A 15,848-nucleotide genomic window follows, 5' to 3' on the forward strand; every position below is an offset into this window, starting at 1 on the left:
CTTGCTTTCGTAACAGCTCTGACTTTGGTAGTGGTTTTAGATTTTTTTTCTGTATACCAAATTTTTTGTGTTTCAATATTACGATTTAATTTAACTTTTATGAATACAGGATTTTGTGATTGTAACTGTATTTTTAATATGATATATTTGGTACTTTTTTGACATAATATATCTTCTTGTACTCTGTATTCCTTTATGCAAAAACTGATAAAAATATTGAAAGAGAAATATGTCATTACAATAAGATTTAATGATCTCTTATTGATGGGTGGCAGTTAGATCTGTCCCAATCCTGCACATGCTGATGGTGATATGTGACCGCTCGAAATAGAGCTGCCCTGCCCTTTTGCTCCAGTTGGTGTCGCTGCTGAGGCTGGCCGTGGCATGCGTTGTAGTGTCGCGTCCCGATTTTCATGATGGCAGATTGGCTCTCGGGTGAAAGCCAGCCTGTTGATTTTTGCGAATGAGCAATTTTATATGAATATATAACCCTGAACTTTGCCTACATTCTGTAAGTTAGTGCATTTTAAGTTGATTTAGCCAAAAAAAGAGCTGCTGTAATGCACCGTTTGCACTAATTGGAGGTCACAAACAGACAAGAGCATGAGAGTTTTAGAGTATATAGACAGACGATGGGTATAATCAAAACTGAGAGATTCTTGACCATAGCAAGAAAAGTAGCAGCAACTGTATGATTTGCGACAGACATAACCTTGAAAGACACTGCTGGTACCTGCCACTGCTGGACCCTCCCCTTGGAGGTTATTTGTGCATCTCCAAATGGACTTTATACAGTTACTTATATGTATGGGCTGTGATTATGCACCTGTTATTGCTTTGCTATCTCCATGGGTAGAAGCTTATCAAACTCAGAAATTATGCTGTAACTGTTGCTAAATGCTATTGAGAGAATTTATTCCCAGGTTTGGTATCCCTGAGAAAATCTCAACTGATAACAACCCTCACTTTATGGATAAAGTTATATAGGAACTAACAAAAGCTTTATAGTGTAAACATAATTTCATTTACCCTTAGCACTGTCAATCTTACAGGGCAGCTAAGCTGAATTGCACAATGAGACCAAGCTGAAGCAGCCTGAGACGCTTCCACTGGTCCTCATGACAATGTGCTGTGTTCTCAGGCCAACCTCCACGTGAAAGTGCTTCTGGATGTCCCACGTGCTTGCCAGTCACCCTTCCCTTATTAAAAAACAGATGGACATCCATACTGAGTAAAAAGAAAAGTTGCAATATTGTATAGTAGTAACACAGGATCTTAAAGGTTTCCATCAGCAGGTACTCGAAGCACAGAAGATTGCGATGGCTGCAGAGTGTCAGACCTACCAGCCATTTCAGCAGTAATGACATTGATGGCCTGGCTTGTGTCATGTAGTGCTGAGGTTGTGTTAGTAGCCAGTTTCCCCAGCAGTGCGGAGGCCACTCTGGGGCCAGGAGATTGAGTCCCGGTAAATGCCTAACATTGAAAGAACTGCCCGGAGCCCACTGCGAAAAGTCCATTCTAAGTGTTGCTGACCAGATACATTGCTTTAATGGTCAAAGGAAAGCCGACATGGCTTTACCCATCAAACCAGCACTGCTGCCGGATGAGGGAACAGGTAGCCAGAAGAACCTTGATGATTAGGTCTGATGGATTTAACCCTTGATCTTTAATATTTGTCACCTCGAGTAATCACAATGCACAAGTTTTAGGTAATCTAGGCATCTATCTTCCACCTAAAATGCAAAAGTACCCCACTAATACCCTTAACACTTTTCTTCATCTTAGTTATGAATATGCCTTGCATACTATCCAATCAGGTTGTAGGGTATGCTCTACAGAGGGCCGGGACATTCTGAATGTGGATTGCCAATGTGGCCTATACCCCTGAATCGTAGTGAGTTTGAATCTCCGTTTTACATTGATCGTGAAATTAGAACTGTAAACAGAACTATATCCTAATATGTGGGGCTGCTATTGAAGGACAATGGAGACTGAGCATTACTGGATTGTAGTGTTCCGTTCTGGGAATCTGCCAGAGTGGCCTCCGCACTGCTGGGGAAACTGGCTACTAACACAACCTCAGCATTACATGACACAAGCCAGGTCATCAATGTCATTAAAGCTGAAATGCTGACAATGGGCACTGTGGCCCTGCAAAATCAACTAGCACTAGACTTCCTTTTGGCTAAGGGAGGTGGTACTTGTAGCATTATTAATCAGGACTGTTGTACATACATCCCTAATATTAAAAGCCAACTGTCATGGAGTTTCAGAAACTCTGCACTACTGAAATTCAGTAAGATTTGTGATGCCCTCTAGAGGACAAAAAGGAGGCAGTGTGGGAGTTACAGCAAGGCAAGGGTGAAAGACAGCATACAGGTGAGGATGACTGTGGCAGTGTATAGTCAAACCCAGACAAGGGAGCCCTTTGAAGCGAGACACCCAGAGCCAACCTTGCCCACTGCAGATAGGTGAGAATTACTGTGGCCGTGTGTAATCAACCTGGATGAACATTGCTTCCCTTTACACCACAGGGGTGCCAGAGACAGATGAGATAAGAATAATGGAAGGATGTGAAATACACCCAACAACTAAGGGACAATTGCTTTATTAACTTCAGAATGCAAGCTTGCAGTTCCTATTGACTTTTAACTATATTGTTCATGGAAAATGATCCTGCAAATAAAGAATTCAAACATACAATTTACTACATGGTTAATATTCATAACTGATAAACCAATTCTGTATAAAAATAGCAGTTTTCTCTACTGGCTTCAGAACAGTGTAGATGACAGGGGCCATGCTGTTCTCCTTGTGTACAATTAAAATAAAAATATGTTTGAGTTGTAAGAGTATGTGCATTCTGGGCCCAGTTATTTTATTTTTATTATCAGCAACAACGCTAACAAGGTGGATTCGGACTGGCTCAGTATTAGTGCTGACAAGCCATCGGTATAGTTTAACCTGTTCAAATGCTTTGCCATCACTTTATTGACATCTGTGTTGGCGCGTGAGTGCGTCTAGTGATCTGAAGGTCGCTAGTTCAAGCCTTGGCTGAGGCTGCATGTGTGTTCTTGAGCAAGGCACTTGACCACACATTGCCCTGCGATGATACCGGTACCAAGCTGTATGGGTCCTAATGCCCTTCCTTTGAACAACATCAGTGGCATGGAGAGGGGAGACTTGCAGCTTGGGCAACTGCTGGTCTTCCATAAAAAAAATCTTGCCCAGGCTTGCACCCTGGAAACTTTCCAAAGCGCAAATCCATGGGCTATTGAGACTAACGGAGGCCTACATTACACACACATTGACAGCTAGATTAATCCCCTCCTAGTTAGAATAATTGTACATAGATGTGTGTGTCTCACGTGGCTGTGGCCAGTTCTTGGATTAATAACAAATCACACTCCCTTTATACAAGGTTCTTTGAGTTCAGATTTCAACCAAAAGCAGAAGAGCAAACTCAATAGCAACTTAATCAAAGTATCAACTTGACGAATTGAAATTAATGAGGATTTCTGAGGTAGAACACTCTGTGCCACTTATTTAGATACTGTGAAACACATAAAACATTTACTGTTTCTTAAAAGATATTTTTGATCCCAGATTTAAATGACTGATTACCAGAGATACATATACTCAGTGGCCACTTCATTAGGTACCTCCTGAACCTAATAAGGTGGCCGCTGAGTTTATGTTTGTTGTCTTCTGCTGCTGTAGCCCACCCACTTCAAAGCTCATTAAACTTTCACAGATGCTCTTCTGCACATCACTTTGTAACGCGTGAGTTACTGTCACCTTCCTGTCAGCTTGAACCAGTCCGGCCATTCTCCTCTGACCTCTCATTAACAAGACATTTTGGCCCACAGAATTGCTGCTTACTAGATGCTTAATAGACTCTAGTGCATGAAAATCCCAGATCATCAGTAGTTTCTAAAATAATCAATCCAGCCCATCTGGCACCAACAATCATTCCACAGTCCTTTTCATTCTGATACTTGGTCTAAATGACAACTGAACCTTTTGACCACATCTGCATGCTTTTATGCATTAAGTAGCTGCCATATTATTGGCTGATTAGATATTTGCATTATGAGGTGTACAGATGCACCAGAAGTGGCCACTGAGTGTATATTGAGAATTGTTAGAATGTGTTAAAGTGGCTGTGCCATGTACAGTTAACATTTAAATGATAATTGGACAGGTTTAGAGGGATATGGGCCAAATGCAGACAAATTGGTCCAGCTTAACTGGGTGTTTTGGTTGGCATGGACATTTTGTGCTTCATTTCTCTAAGACTTCCTAAGACAGGAAGCAGAGGGTGAAGGTTGAAGGACAACTCTCAACTGGAGGCCTATGACTACTGGGATGCTCTAATGGTCAGTGTTTGGACCTCTGTTATTATGTAAATGATTTTGATATGATTAGCAAGTTGCTGATTAATATTAAATTATGGGTCTTGCTGATAGTGATACAAAGAGATCCTGATCAGTTAGGGAAATTGGCTAGGAATGCCAAATAGATTTCAACTTGGACAAATGTGAGATGATGTATCTTGGACAGTCAAAACAGGACCTATACAGCGAATGGCACAGTCCTAAATGAGTGCTAAATGGTTCCAAGGTTGACAAGCTGAGGAGTGGTAGTGGGGACAAGCTCCCGCTACCTAAAAGTGCTCCACACTGCATGCGCCTCAAATAGACTCTGACAACCAAGTCCAACTCCTGGCCTTCTCGTATGGCTTAGCCTCTAAGCCTGGAGGAACTGTTTCTACTGACAGGAAAAGGGGCAAGGGCGAGCCCTGGCACCTTAAAACCAGTGCTTCGGGTAGATGGAGCTCGTCAACCTGGGAAGGCAGTCCATCTAAGAAAGGGAAAACTCTGATATCAAAACCTCCGCTGCCTTGCAGCCATACCCACTCATGGGAAAGGCTTAGGGAATAAACCCTGGGGACTAATCCAGAGCTGGAGTCCCAAAGGCAGTCCAACGTTGCCTTCAACCTCATTCTGGCAACTCCTGTGACGACACTGGTGTCGAGCTGTATCGGTGCTTGCCCTTCCCTTGGACAACTTCGGTGGCATGGAGAGGGGAGACTTGCAGCTTGGGCAACTACCAATCTTCCATACAACCTTGCCCAGGCTTGTGCCCTGGGAAACCCTTTCCAGGTGCAGATCCATGGTCTCGCAACACTAACGGATGCCATCAAGATCAAATGAATGCTGTGGAATAGAGTAACCTGGAAGTACAAGTGCATAATTTGCTGAAAGCAACTGCGCAAGGTTTGTTGGACAGGTTGGGGAAGAAGGCATTTAGCACGCTGGCCTTCATCAGTCAGGGCATCAAGTTTAGGAGTAGAGATGTTAAGCTGCATTTATATTAGTCATCGGTGAGATGCAGTTGGAATATTGTGTACAGCTCTGGTTACCCTATTATTGGAAGGATATTGTTCAGCCATCATAGTGAAACAGGTTACAATGAATTACAAAGAGATCTTGATCAGTTAGGGCTAAGGAATGGCAAATGGATGTGTCATGAAGAGATTTACAAGGATGTTGCCTGGACCAGAGGGCCCAAGTTATATGGACAGGTTTATCTTTATTCCCTGGGGTGCAAAAGTTTATAAAATCATGAGGGGTATAGATAAGGTGGAAGGTCAGTTTGCCCCCAGGGTTGGGAAATCCAAAACTAGATGGGCTTAGATACAAGGGGGAGAGATTTAAGAGACCCGTGATGCATCTTCTTTATCATAGAAGACAGATTATCTAGAATGGGCTACCAGAAGAAATGATCGAGTTGATACAATTGCAATATTTAAGAGGGATTTGGATAGATACTTGGAAGAGTGCGTCTTGGAGGGTTAACTGAGACACAGGAACAGAGAAAGTGCTGTGGTCAGCATGGATGAGATGGGCTGAAGAGCCTACTTCCACGCTGTTTTACTTCATGAATATGGTACAGCATTAAAAGATAGCCCTGAAGTTTGCAACTTTTTAATTTGGGTGATGGCTATAATACACTAACCTGGTATGTCTTAAACTAGAACTAACCCAACTAGCTTTAAGAAAAATATCCATATCCACACACACACACACACACACACACACACACACACACACACACACACACACACACACACACACACATACAATGTGCTGTTTAACACAATCTGATTATAGAGGTACTGCAATGGTAAGAAAGTTCAGTACAAAAACACTGTCCAAGATGTGTGTGCCTTTTTTTTTTTAACATAAAAAGATGGAAAAGAAATTAGTCCAATAGAGAGATAACATAAAAAAGTGCAGAAATCATTGAAGGTAATGATAAACAGCTGTCTCAATCCTGTCAAGGGTATATTGTACTAAACCGTAGAAGGCAACACTGGGAACTCTGCGTTTGAAGGCGTTGTCAGATGTCAGCAATTTAACTTAATTTTTAAAACAAGCTGCTGTAAATATTAAAAATTAGCCCTTTAGCCAATAATCTAAACTTCAAATTTGTAGAGGATAGTAAATTAATTGGGTATTGCAAATAAGCAATGAGAGCAAGTCCCAGGTTGGTAGTTATGTGTGAAGAAAGATAACCAAAAATGTGTGCAGTTGGAGTTTTTAATATCAAAGAAGGTGCTGTCCCGCGGCCCAATGAGTGAATAGCTAGAAGATTAATTTGCCTTGTAGCCAATCTAGCTCTTCAATATTCAAGGTTACAGCACAACTAATAAAGTTACTTACCAGTGTTCTCATCAGCAGCCCCATCAAGCTGAGGAATAGAAAGATTAGCCATCATGTCCCCATTTCCTATCTGACCGTCAGAGAACGCATTATCTTCCTCTGAAGAGCAGTCACTTGTATTCTTTTCTGAAAATCTGAAAGATTTTTTAAAGTAACTCTGCAAAAGTATTCATGCATTTCAAGTTCTTTCAACACTAACAGTATTCTACAAGATTGGAAAGCATGCTGCAGCCATGACCAATTTACTAAGTACACTTAATTCCTGAGTCAATTCAGAACACATAATACTTTAAACCTAGTCTCCTTTGTTATTAGGGATTGCTAAAAGATAATTAAATTCTGTAGATTTTGGCTGTACATTTGTAACTTTTTTTTTTAAAGCAGGTATAGGATGGGTGAATTATTGGACAACTTTACACCCTTCTACATGACTAAATCAAGTCAGCAGGCAGGCAAAATGGTAGTGGTTGTGGGAGTGATTGAGTAATGGCAAGAAGGACCTACAATCCAGCTCTGGACATTTCCACGTTTATTTTCACAAAATAAGATATACAAGGCAGATATACAAGAAGTTAGATTACAAGATGTCTGTGGAGTGGATCTTGATGCAATTTTCACTCTTGGATGTCGAAGACAATGGATCTCAGACACGCTATAACACAGTAGTCTGGATGCAGTAAGGACTGTACGATTAAGAGTGGAATCAACCAAGGGAAGTCCAAAGCTGGACAACAGTTAAATAGCAATGGAAGACGGGCTTTACTATGCACTGTGGGGAATTACAAGGAGCAATAAATTCATTACTGTCAGAAGTAATGATATTTAATGCTATCTGTGCTGTAGGGAGGACGGCAACAAGGTTTGAGATATTCAAATAAATTACAGATGACAAAGATCTACAATTGAATGTATTTAATGGTGGCACAGTAGCATAATGGTTGGCTCAGTGCTTTACAGCACTGGCTATAAGACTGTGGTTTGTTTCCTGCCACTACCTGCAAGGAGCTTGAACATTCTTCTTGTGATCGAGTGGCTTTCCTCCAGGTGCTCTGGTTTCCTCCCACAATGCAAAGATGTACAGTTAGGGTTAGGGAGCTGTGGGCATGTTATGTTGGCATTGGATGAGTGGTGACAATTGGGGGTTGCCCAGCACAATCCTTGCTAATTTGATCTGATGCAAATGATACATTTCATTGTATGTTTCGATGTACATATGACAAATAAAGCTAATTTTTAAAAAAACCTTCAACAGGGAAGGGAATTGGAAAATATATTTCCACTGGCTTGGCAGAACTTCTCCTGAGCCAAAAGCTTAATGTCACAAGTTTAAAAGGAAAGATGTTGGAAGGTCAAAAATACAGGAAGCCAGTTTATTTATTTATTTATTCGGGGAGATCACAGTTGATTTATAAGTTAACACCATCCAAGTATCTGTTGTTACCTTTGAACAGCAAAAACAAATGTAACTTATGAAATCTATGGCTTTTTAGTGAGAGAAACCCTTTGCATTAAACCCTTTGTGTTTCTTAACATCTTGTATGTGGAATGACTTCAATGTTAACATTATATCCTCGCCTCCTAGAATTCATGAAACAAAAGAGGTTGAGAGCACAGGATGAAAGGATAAAGGAGAACTCTAAAAGTTGAATGAACAGGGAAGAACAGATGTAGGTTAATGGTGTAACAAGGGAGGCAGCAGTGTGAGCAACTAAACTTTTATAAATGAAAAAGAAATCTTTGAGTAGCTGAACAGTGGAAAGGGGGCAGTAAAGGTTTTAAATAAAGTATTTGGTAAGATAACAAGCCAGAACCTAACATGCTTTGACAAGGTATAATACTGGTCAGCTATTCAAATCCTACCCACAGTAGCTGGAGAATGTAAATGCAAGCAATTGAGTTTGGAATGAAAGTTATTATTAGTAACCAGGAAACTACTGCATTGTCATGAAACAAATATCCAAATGCAAAGTGCTGCACAGGTTGAAGATCTGAAATAAAAACAGAACATGCTGGAAATACTTAAGTCTGGAAGCTTCTGTAGAGAAAGAAACAGTATTAATGCTTCAGATCAATGACCTTTCACCAAGGTGTTGCAAAGTTCCATCTGGTTACATAATGTAGGAAAGGAATCTGCCAACCTAACCTGACTGACATTTAGGCAACTCCAGAAACTCAATTTGGGGGGGTGGAGGCAGGGTTAGCAATGGAAAGGAAATTCTTGCTAGTAGAAGCCACATGAATGAGTGAATGCATTGATTAATTAATATGCAAAAGGTTGGCAGGGTGGAGATACTTCTCTCCAAAGGAGGCTTAAGGCGCTCGTTCACTTCACTAGCCTGCAGGTCATCCTTGGGACAAGGTGTAGCACCTGTTTAGCCCCCCCCCCCCCCCCCAACACCGATCAAGGTTACGTGATGCCATGGGAGCAAGTGATGGATGGACGTTTGACCAGCTGGTGCACATCACAAGTCCTGATTATGCGACCACTGGGCAGACAATTTCTGAAGAGTATTGACAATGGCTAGGATCACTTGTCTTGTAAATACACTGCCCAAAAAGAGGCAATGGCAAACCACTTCTATAGAAAAATTTGCCAGGAGCAATCATGCCAAGACCATGATCACCCGTGTCATACAACATGGCACATAAAGATAAATATGCAAAACATGAATATTAGATACTTGAAAATAAATCTCAGAAAGTACTATGCACATCTAATAACTTAGCACTCTATATAAAGAAATTCCATACCTCATTTTCCTAAAAGGATCTAGAAAATCACCGTCCCATCGCTGAGACATTAGTAAACTAAGTTCCAACTCTTCTTTCTGAACTTCAGGTTCATTTTCTTCATCGTCACTGTTTTGCTGGTAGCTGTGGTTTCCTGCAGATTGTTGCTGAGATCTACCAGGCACAAATTGGGTCCTTGCCATACCATACTCATCTTCCTCCAATCCAGCTAACAGATGAACCATGGCCTGGTCCTGACTGGCATCTATAGTATTTGATGAATTTATATTGAAGATATGTCATTTTGGAAAAAGCAAAAATACAATTCTGAATGTGCAGCAGCAATCTGTTAACAGCAGTAATACTTATACTGTGAGTAAGGAAATGAAAGGAAGGGTTACACAGAGTAGACTGAATGGTTAGGGAAAGTGAGCATTAGTTTGCAAGTAACCAAATGTGAAGCATAAGGGAAGATCAAAGAGGGTTTAACATACTTGTCAACAGAATTATTCTACCAAGTAGTCATAGTGATATTAAATAAACAGTACTTGAATTTATTGAAGCGTTAGTTTCATTAAGTTTTGATAAAAGTTGGGGAGGCATTGGGAAACTGGTTTATTTAAATTCTGAACAGAACTCAAATTACCGGTTTGCGTAAAACCTATAGCAGACATCAACTTACTGGGGAGGGGAAAGAATCAGTCAGGGCTTTGAACTTTATTGGAGTTGGCAAGGAGCCAGGATTAGGGAATGACAGTGAGGAAACAAAACTATTCCCTTATTTACAATTTAGTGTGAAAAACAGAATCATAACTTTAATATAAATAATTCAAACCTGCATTAGCAAAGAAAATCTTTGCGCAAGACTGTTTTGTCTCTGCTTCAGCACCTGTTTTAGAGTCATCCAGCCAAGAAACAGGCCCTTCTGTCCAGTATATTACGCTATCTGCCAGTGTTTGCTCTACCTTAGCAATTCGAGTACTCATCTAGCTATTTCTTAAATGTACTGAGAAAACCTGTCTCTACCATCTTGTCAGGCAGTACATTCCCGATTCCAAACATGTTTGGGCAAAATAATTTTTTTTCTCAGATTCCTCTCTGAGCCCCTTAAATCTATGCCTTCTGGTCTTAGCAGTTTCTTCCATGGGGAAATGCGTCTTACAATCTACCCTAGCCCCTGAGAATATTGTACTTCGTCATATCCTGCATCAGCCCCTTCTGCTCCAAGAGAAGTAAAACCTAGAACCAAGTGAAAATCACCAATAGGCTGTTCACGTCCATCCACACAGGCACTCACCAGTGTATCTACATCCTGAGGAGGCTGAAGAAATCTGGCATGACCTGTTTGACACACACCAATTTTTGTTGATGCACCACAGAAAGCTTCCTACCTAGATGCATCACAGCTTGGTATGTCAGCTACATTCTGTTATTGCTTTACCTTGTATAACCTCAATGCATTGTTGCAATGAATTAATAAGAACAGTTGAAAGACAAGTCTTTACACTGTATTCAGTACTATAAATCAATTTCTATATAGTGAATCTCTCCTGAAGCAAAATCTGTCTTTCATATAAACATTAAATGTAGGAAATTTTATGAAGAATTTTTATCTACATCATCTGGTGAGTTCTGAATTAAATACATTTGCATGATAGACAAATACTTCAGTACTATCAAATGTATGTTGACCTTACATACTCACTGAGAATTGGTTGTGATGAAGGATGGAACGTCTGACTGTTATCCATTATATTTAGAATAGTTTCTTCATCAACTATCGCTTCTTCAGTCTCTGCATCTCCTCGGCTCACTCCTTTAATTGTTGGAATGGGGTTGGGTTTGAATGAAAGTCAACTTTATTTCAAAAAGCACAAGCTGATAACCGTTTACTTTGTGAAAAGACTTATCCAATAAATCAATTCCTTTAATTTTAAGGTCATTGTTTAGCTGAAGATTTGAAAATACAGAGGAGCAGAATATACTGTAAAATTCAATAACACTTTATTAGTTTATCCAGTAAAACACAAACTTTCCCAGATATTGCAATAGAAAGCAAAGAGACACCCTAACCAAAACAGCACACAATTGGCCATCTTCACAGTATATTTAGCATTCAGTGGCCATTGTCAGCAAATTAGCTTACATATTCTTTTAAACAAGTCCTGCCTTCCTAAGTTTAACCACACATCAGAAACAGGATGGACTGAAATTATTAAAAAGTTTCAGAGGAAATAATGTTGAAAGGTATTAATCTGATTTCAGGATAAATTATTCCATTAGACTAAAGGGAGCTTTGCCCATCACTAAATGATCACTATTTGGAAGACCCTTATGAATTAAATTTAACATATGTTGGCTAACTTAAAAGACTTTGTGTCTTGGCTAGAGAGGCTGACAGAAAATGGGGAGTTAAAAATAAAGGCTATAGACAGTATGATAAAAAAAAAACCCAGATGCAGTCTTACCAACCACTGCTACGTACCTTGCTTATCATTATGTATCTCAACCAGATTGGCAGGTGTACAGGAAATAGCTTCAGGTGATGATGCATCCATGTGCAAGGTCAAATTTGAAGGGAGTTCTTCAAATTCACTTTCCACAGACTGGGACAAAAATCTTGTTTTAAACAGCAAAGATAGGGTTTCAAAACTTGATCAAAATGATGAAAATAATATAAATGAAGAAAAAGAAGTTCCTTACACAGAATAGTTATTCTGTTGCAGAATCTCCTTTATTCTGTGTTGGAAGAGCCTTTCACTCTCTGTTATTTGAACAGATCCACGATCTACAAATAAAAATCAACACCATCAGAATATTAAATTCAATGCAACGTATAGTAGAGTGTGTGCGTGCGTGCGTGTGCGTACACATACATACACACACAGCTACGCTGCCCAAGATTCATGCATAGTATTGTAGTATTGTTATGTATTACAGTGTACTGCTGTCACAAAGAAAAGCCAATTAAATCACATATGTGAATGATGATAAAAGATTCTGAAATGGGTCTCTATTGTGAACTGAGAATGGGAAAAGGGCAGGGAGAGGGCAATCATGGTTGGGAAAAGGGGGGAGGGAGAGGACAGGGAGCAGGAAGAAGCACTGAGACGTTCTGTAATAATCAATAAACCATTTGTTGGGAATCAAATGACTTTGCCTGGTGTCTCAGGGCTGGGTGAGTCTGCTACCCTCCTGCCCCAGCACTCCTTTTTTGCCACCTGTCCCATATCCCTCCTGCTGCACTTCATCCTCACCATTCGCAATGTCCTTTTCTCCCACGAGATTTACAAACTGTCTCCCCAGTACAGTGAGAATGTTTTAGGCACACTAGCTATATACATGTGCCTAAGACTTTTGCAAAGTACTGTAATTTAGGTTATTGAGGACTTCATAATGCTATTAAATACATGTGTTTTAGAGAACAAGTTGTGCCATGGGTATCAGTGATTAAAATCCTGGTTATTCTGATGGGTAAATAACCAGCTTTTTAATTACATCTTTGCCCCTCATTTCTTTGCTGAAACAATGTATACTGCGTGGAATTATTTAGTATAGGAGTAATACACAGAGTCTTAAGCAGTCTTAATGAAAAGAATTAATGTAAGAATTTTTCTGACAGCAGGTGCAATCCTATTGCCATCTGCTTAATCCAGGGGTTCCCAACCATTTTTATGCCTTGGACAAATGCCATGAAACAAGGGGTCCATGGATCCCAGATTGGGAATTTATGGCTCAATCCCTCTTTAACGTAGAGATTATAGGATTCTAACATTTTGTCTATAACAATCCCCAACAAGGAGCACTGTGTGCTTCACCCACAAAGACTTCCATAAGAATTCTGAGGACATTTTGAATTTTATTGTTCAAAAAGACAATTAAGTGACTGGCCAAAGTAATATAGGAAATAAAAATCATTCCCATTTGGAACAAATGATTTGTTTGGAGTAATTAGTCTTGCAGATCATTTCTAAAACATTAACTTACATGAGTCAGCAATGAGTAAAGAACTCAATTTTCTGAACTCAAAAAATAAAAAATTGCCTCAGATTTAGAGAAATGTTTTGCAAGATTATATTGAAGCTGGAGATTGCATCTTTAAGAGCTGGTATTTGCTCATCAGACTAAAGAGTCAAATTTGCTATGAGATACATATTAAGACATTTAATAGGCTGCTTACACAGATAAAAATATTCAAAGACATTGACATTCTTACATATGACTCCTAGTTTTAGATATTCCGACAAGACATTTTCAACAAAATCTCCTTCACTCTCTAAAATCTAGCAGATACAAATGTGGCCTGCCAACCCTTTCTCTCATAAAATAAACTGTCATTCCAGGTATTAACGTAGTAAATCTTCTCTGAACTGCATTAAAATCCTTCTCTAATGTATACTGTGTACAGTATTCCAGGCGCTGTCTCTAATCTACCAGAAACATAACCTTCTGCATTGAATCTCCCAAAATTCTGTTGAAGAATAACAGAGCACAGAAAACAGTCAGCCCACATGCTCACACTGATCAAATTCATCCCCAATAATCCCATTTATCAGCACTTGGTCTGCAGCCAAGTTGCTTGGTGATTCTTAAATCTCTAAATAATTCTTAAATGATATCAGAGGACCCAGTACCACTCATTGCAGATTGCAACAACCCCCTGGGTTTAAAAAAAAAATTTGACCTCTCAAACTTTTTACTTATTATCCTGAACTGTGCTCTGGCTGCCATGCTACAGGAAGGATATAATTAAGCTAGAGGGGGCGCAGAAGAGATTCATATGAATAATAACTGGACTGGACAGTTTGAGTTTTAAGGAGAGACTGAATAGGTTGGGACCACTCTCCTTAGAGCAAAGGAAATCGAGGGGTGACTATATAGAGGTCTATAAAATTATGAAGGCCGCATATAGAATAGATGGTCACAACCTTTTTGCTGGGGTAGCGGAGTCTAAAGCAAGTGGGCATTTAGGTGAAAGGGGTAAGATCTAGAAGGAATCTGATGTGGAATGAAACCAAAGAGCTGATTATTGATTATCCTGTAGTCAATAATCAGCTCTTTGGTTTTGGTGATGTTGAGTGAGAGGTTGTTGAGGCACCACTTGACCAGATTTGTTTGTGTGTAGATTTTTTTTAATCCATTGATTCTATTGTAGTTCTTCATTCCACTGTGAACACCTGCAAGAAAATGAATCTCAGGGCATTATATGGCAACATATACATAATTTGATAATAAATTTAATTTAAGCTTTGAACTTTTGAATAAAGGGTAGGGATGTAGGAGTATTATTCTGACTGTTCATCTTTGACCAGTGGAGGGACAGTGCAGGGACTTTGTTTGAATGAAAATTCAGATGGGCTGAATTTGTAGACCAGACAAAAATTGGCATAATTGTGGATAAAGAGGAAGGGTGTCAAAGCACAGAGCAAGATATAGATGAGTTTGAAATAACTGGTGAAAAAGCAGGTCCAGTTTAATCTGGAAAAATGTGCAATGCTGCACTCTGGGAGGTGAAATGCAAGATGAAAGTATACAGATAGTGGCAGACTCCAAGGTCCAATGCTCCCTGAAAGTGGGAAAAGTGGGCAGGGTGCTAATGGCAGCATGTAGCATATTAGCCTTCAAGAGTCAGGGTATAGAGTAGTGAAGTTGACAAGTCATACTGCAGTGGTATAAACTTCTGTTCAGCCACATCTGGAGTATTGTGTACAGTTCTGAGCATCTCATTACAAATAGTATAGAGGCTTTGGAGAAGGTACAGTTGAGGTTCACCAGGATATTGCCTGAATAGAAGAGCATTAGCTTATAACAGAGGGTGGATAAACTGGACTGTTTTCCCTCTGAATCAAAGCCCAAGGGATAACCTGACAGAAGCAAATAAAGTTACCAGCGGCCTAGATCAATCTGATCGCCAAGAGTCTTTCACCCCGGGGTGGAAATATCAAGCATTAACAGGCATAGCTTTAAGGTGAGAGGATGAATGTTCAAACAAGATGTATGGGGCGATTTTATTATGTTTTCTTTACAAAGAAAGTAGTACTTACCTGGAACATGCTGGCTGGGTAGGTGGGTGAAAAGCAAAATGGCTATGTTTCAGAGGCACAAGAACAGACGGGAATTGGAGGGATTTAGATCCTGTGCATGCAGAAGTGTGACTTGGATCAGCATCGTGGTTGACACACTGAGATAAAAGGACCTGCTTGTGTACTGCAGTGCTCTATGCTTCAGTCCAAACAAACAGGCTAGTACCCACCCCACTATACTATATAGCAAAGCTATCTACTTGGGCTGTGAACTTCTGTGCTGGGAATCTATATGGACCCCTGATCCATGTACTCTTGAGGTTGGTACTGTTGGGGAGTGGGGGGGAAGGGGAGGTGTCATCATCAA

The 15,848-nt window shown here is 40.0% G+C and overlaps 1 protein-coding gene across 3 annotated transcripts in view; it reads right to left on the reverse strand.

The window, feature by feature from the left end:
- rev3l (REV3 like, DNA directed polymerase zeta catalytic subunit) overlaps positions 1–15,848 on the reverse strand; it is a 183,996-nt gene that overhangs the window by 76,594 nt on the left and 91,554 nt on the right. For all 3 annotated transcript variants that reach the window (XM_073055923.1, XM_073055925.1, XM_073055924.1), the window contains exons 8-12: positions 12,162–12,246; positions 11,944–12,077; positions 11,164–11,274; positions 9,480–9,723; positions 6,729–6,862 (exon numbers count right to left, since the gene is read on the reverse strand). In XM_073055923.1, coding sequence (XP_072912024.1) covers positions 6,729–6,862; positions 9,480–9,723; positions 11,164–11,274; positions 11,944–12,077; positions 12,162–12,246 — 708 coding nt within the window. The remainder of the gene's footprint in view (positions 1–6,728; positions 6,863–9,479; positions 9,724–11,163; positions 11,275–11,943; positions 12,078–12,161; positions 12,247–15,848) is intronic.

Source organism: Hemitrygon akajei, chromosome 9 (assembly GCF_048418815.1).
Source record: "Hemitrygon akajei chromosome 9, sHemAka1.3, whole genome shotgun sequence".
NCBI lineage: Eukaryota > Metazoa > Chordata > Chondrichthyes > Myliobatiformes > Dasyatidae > Hemitrygon > Hemitrygon akajei.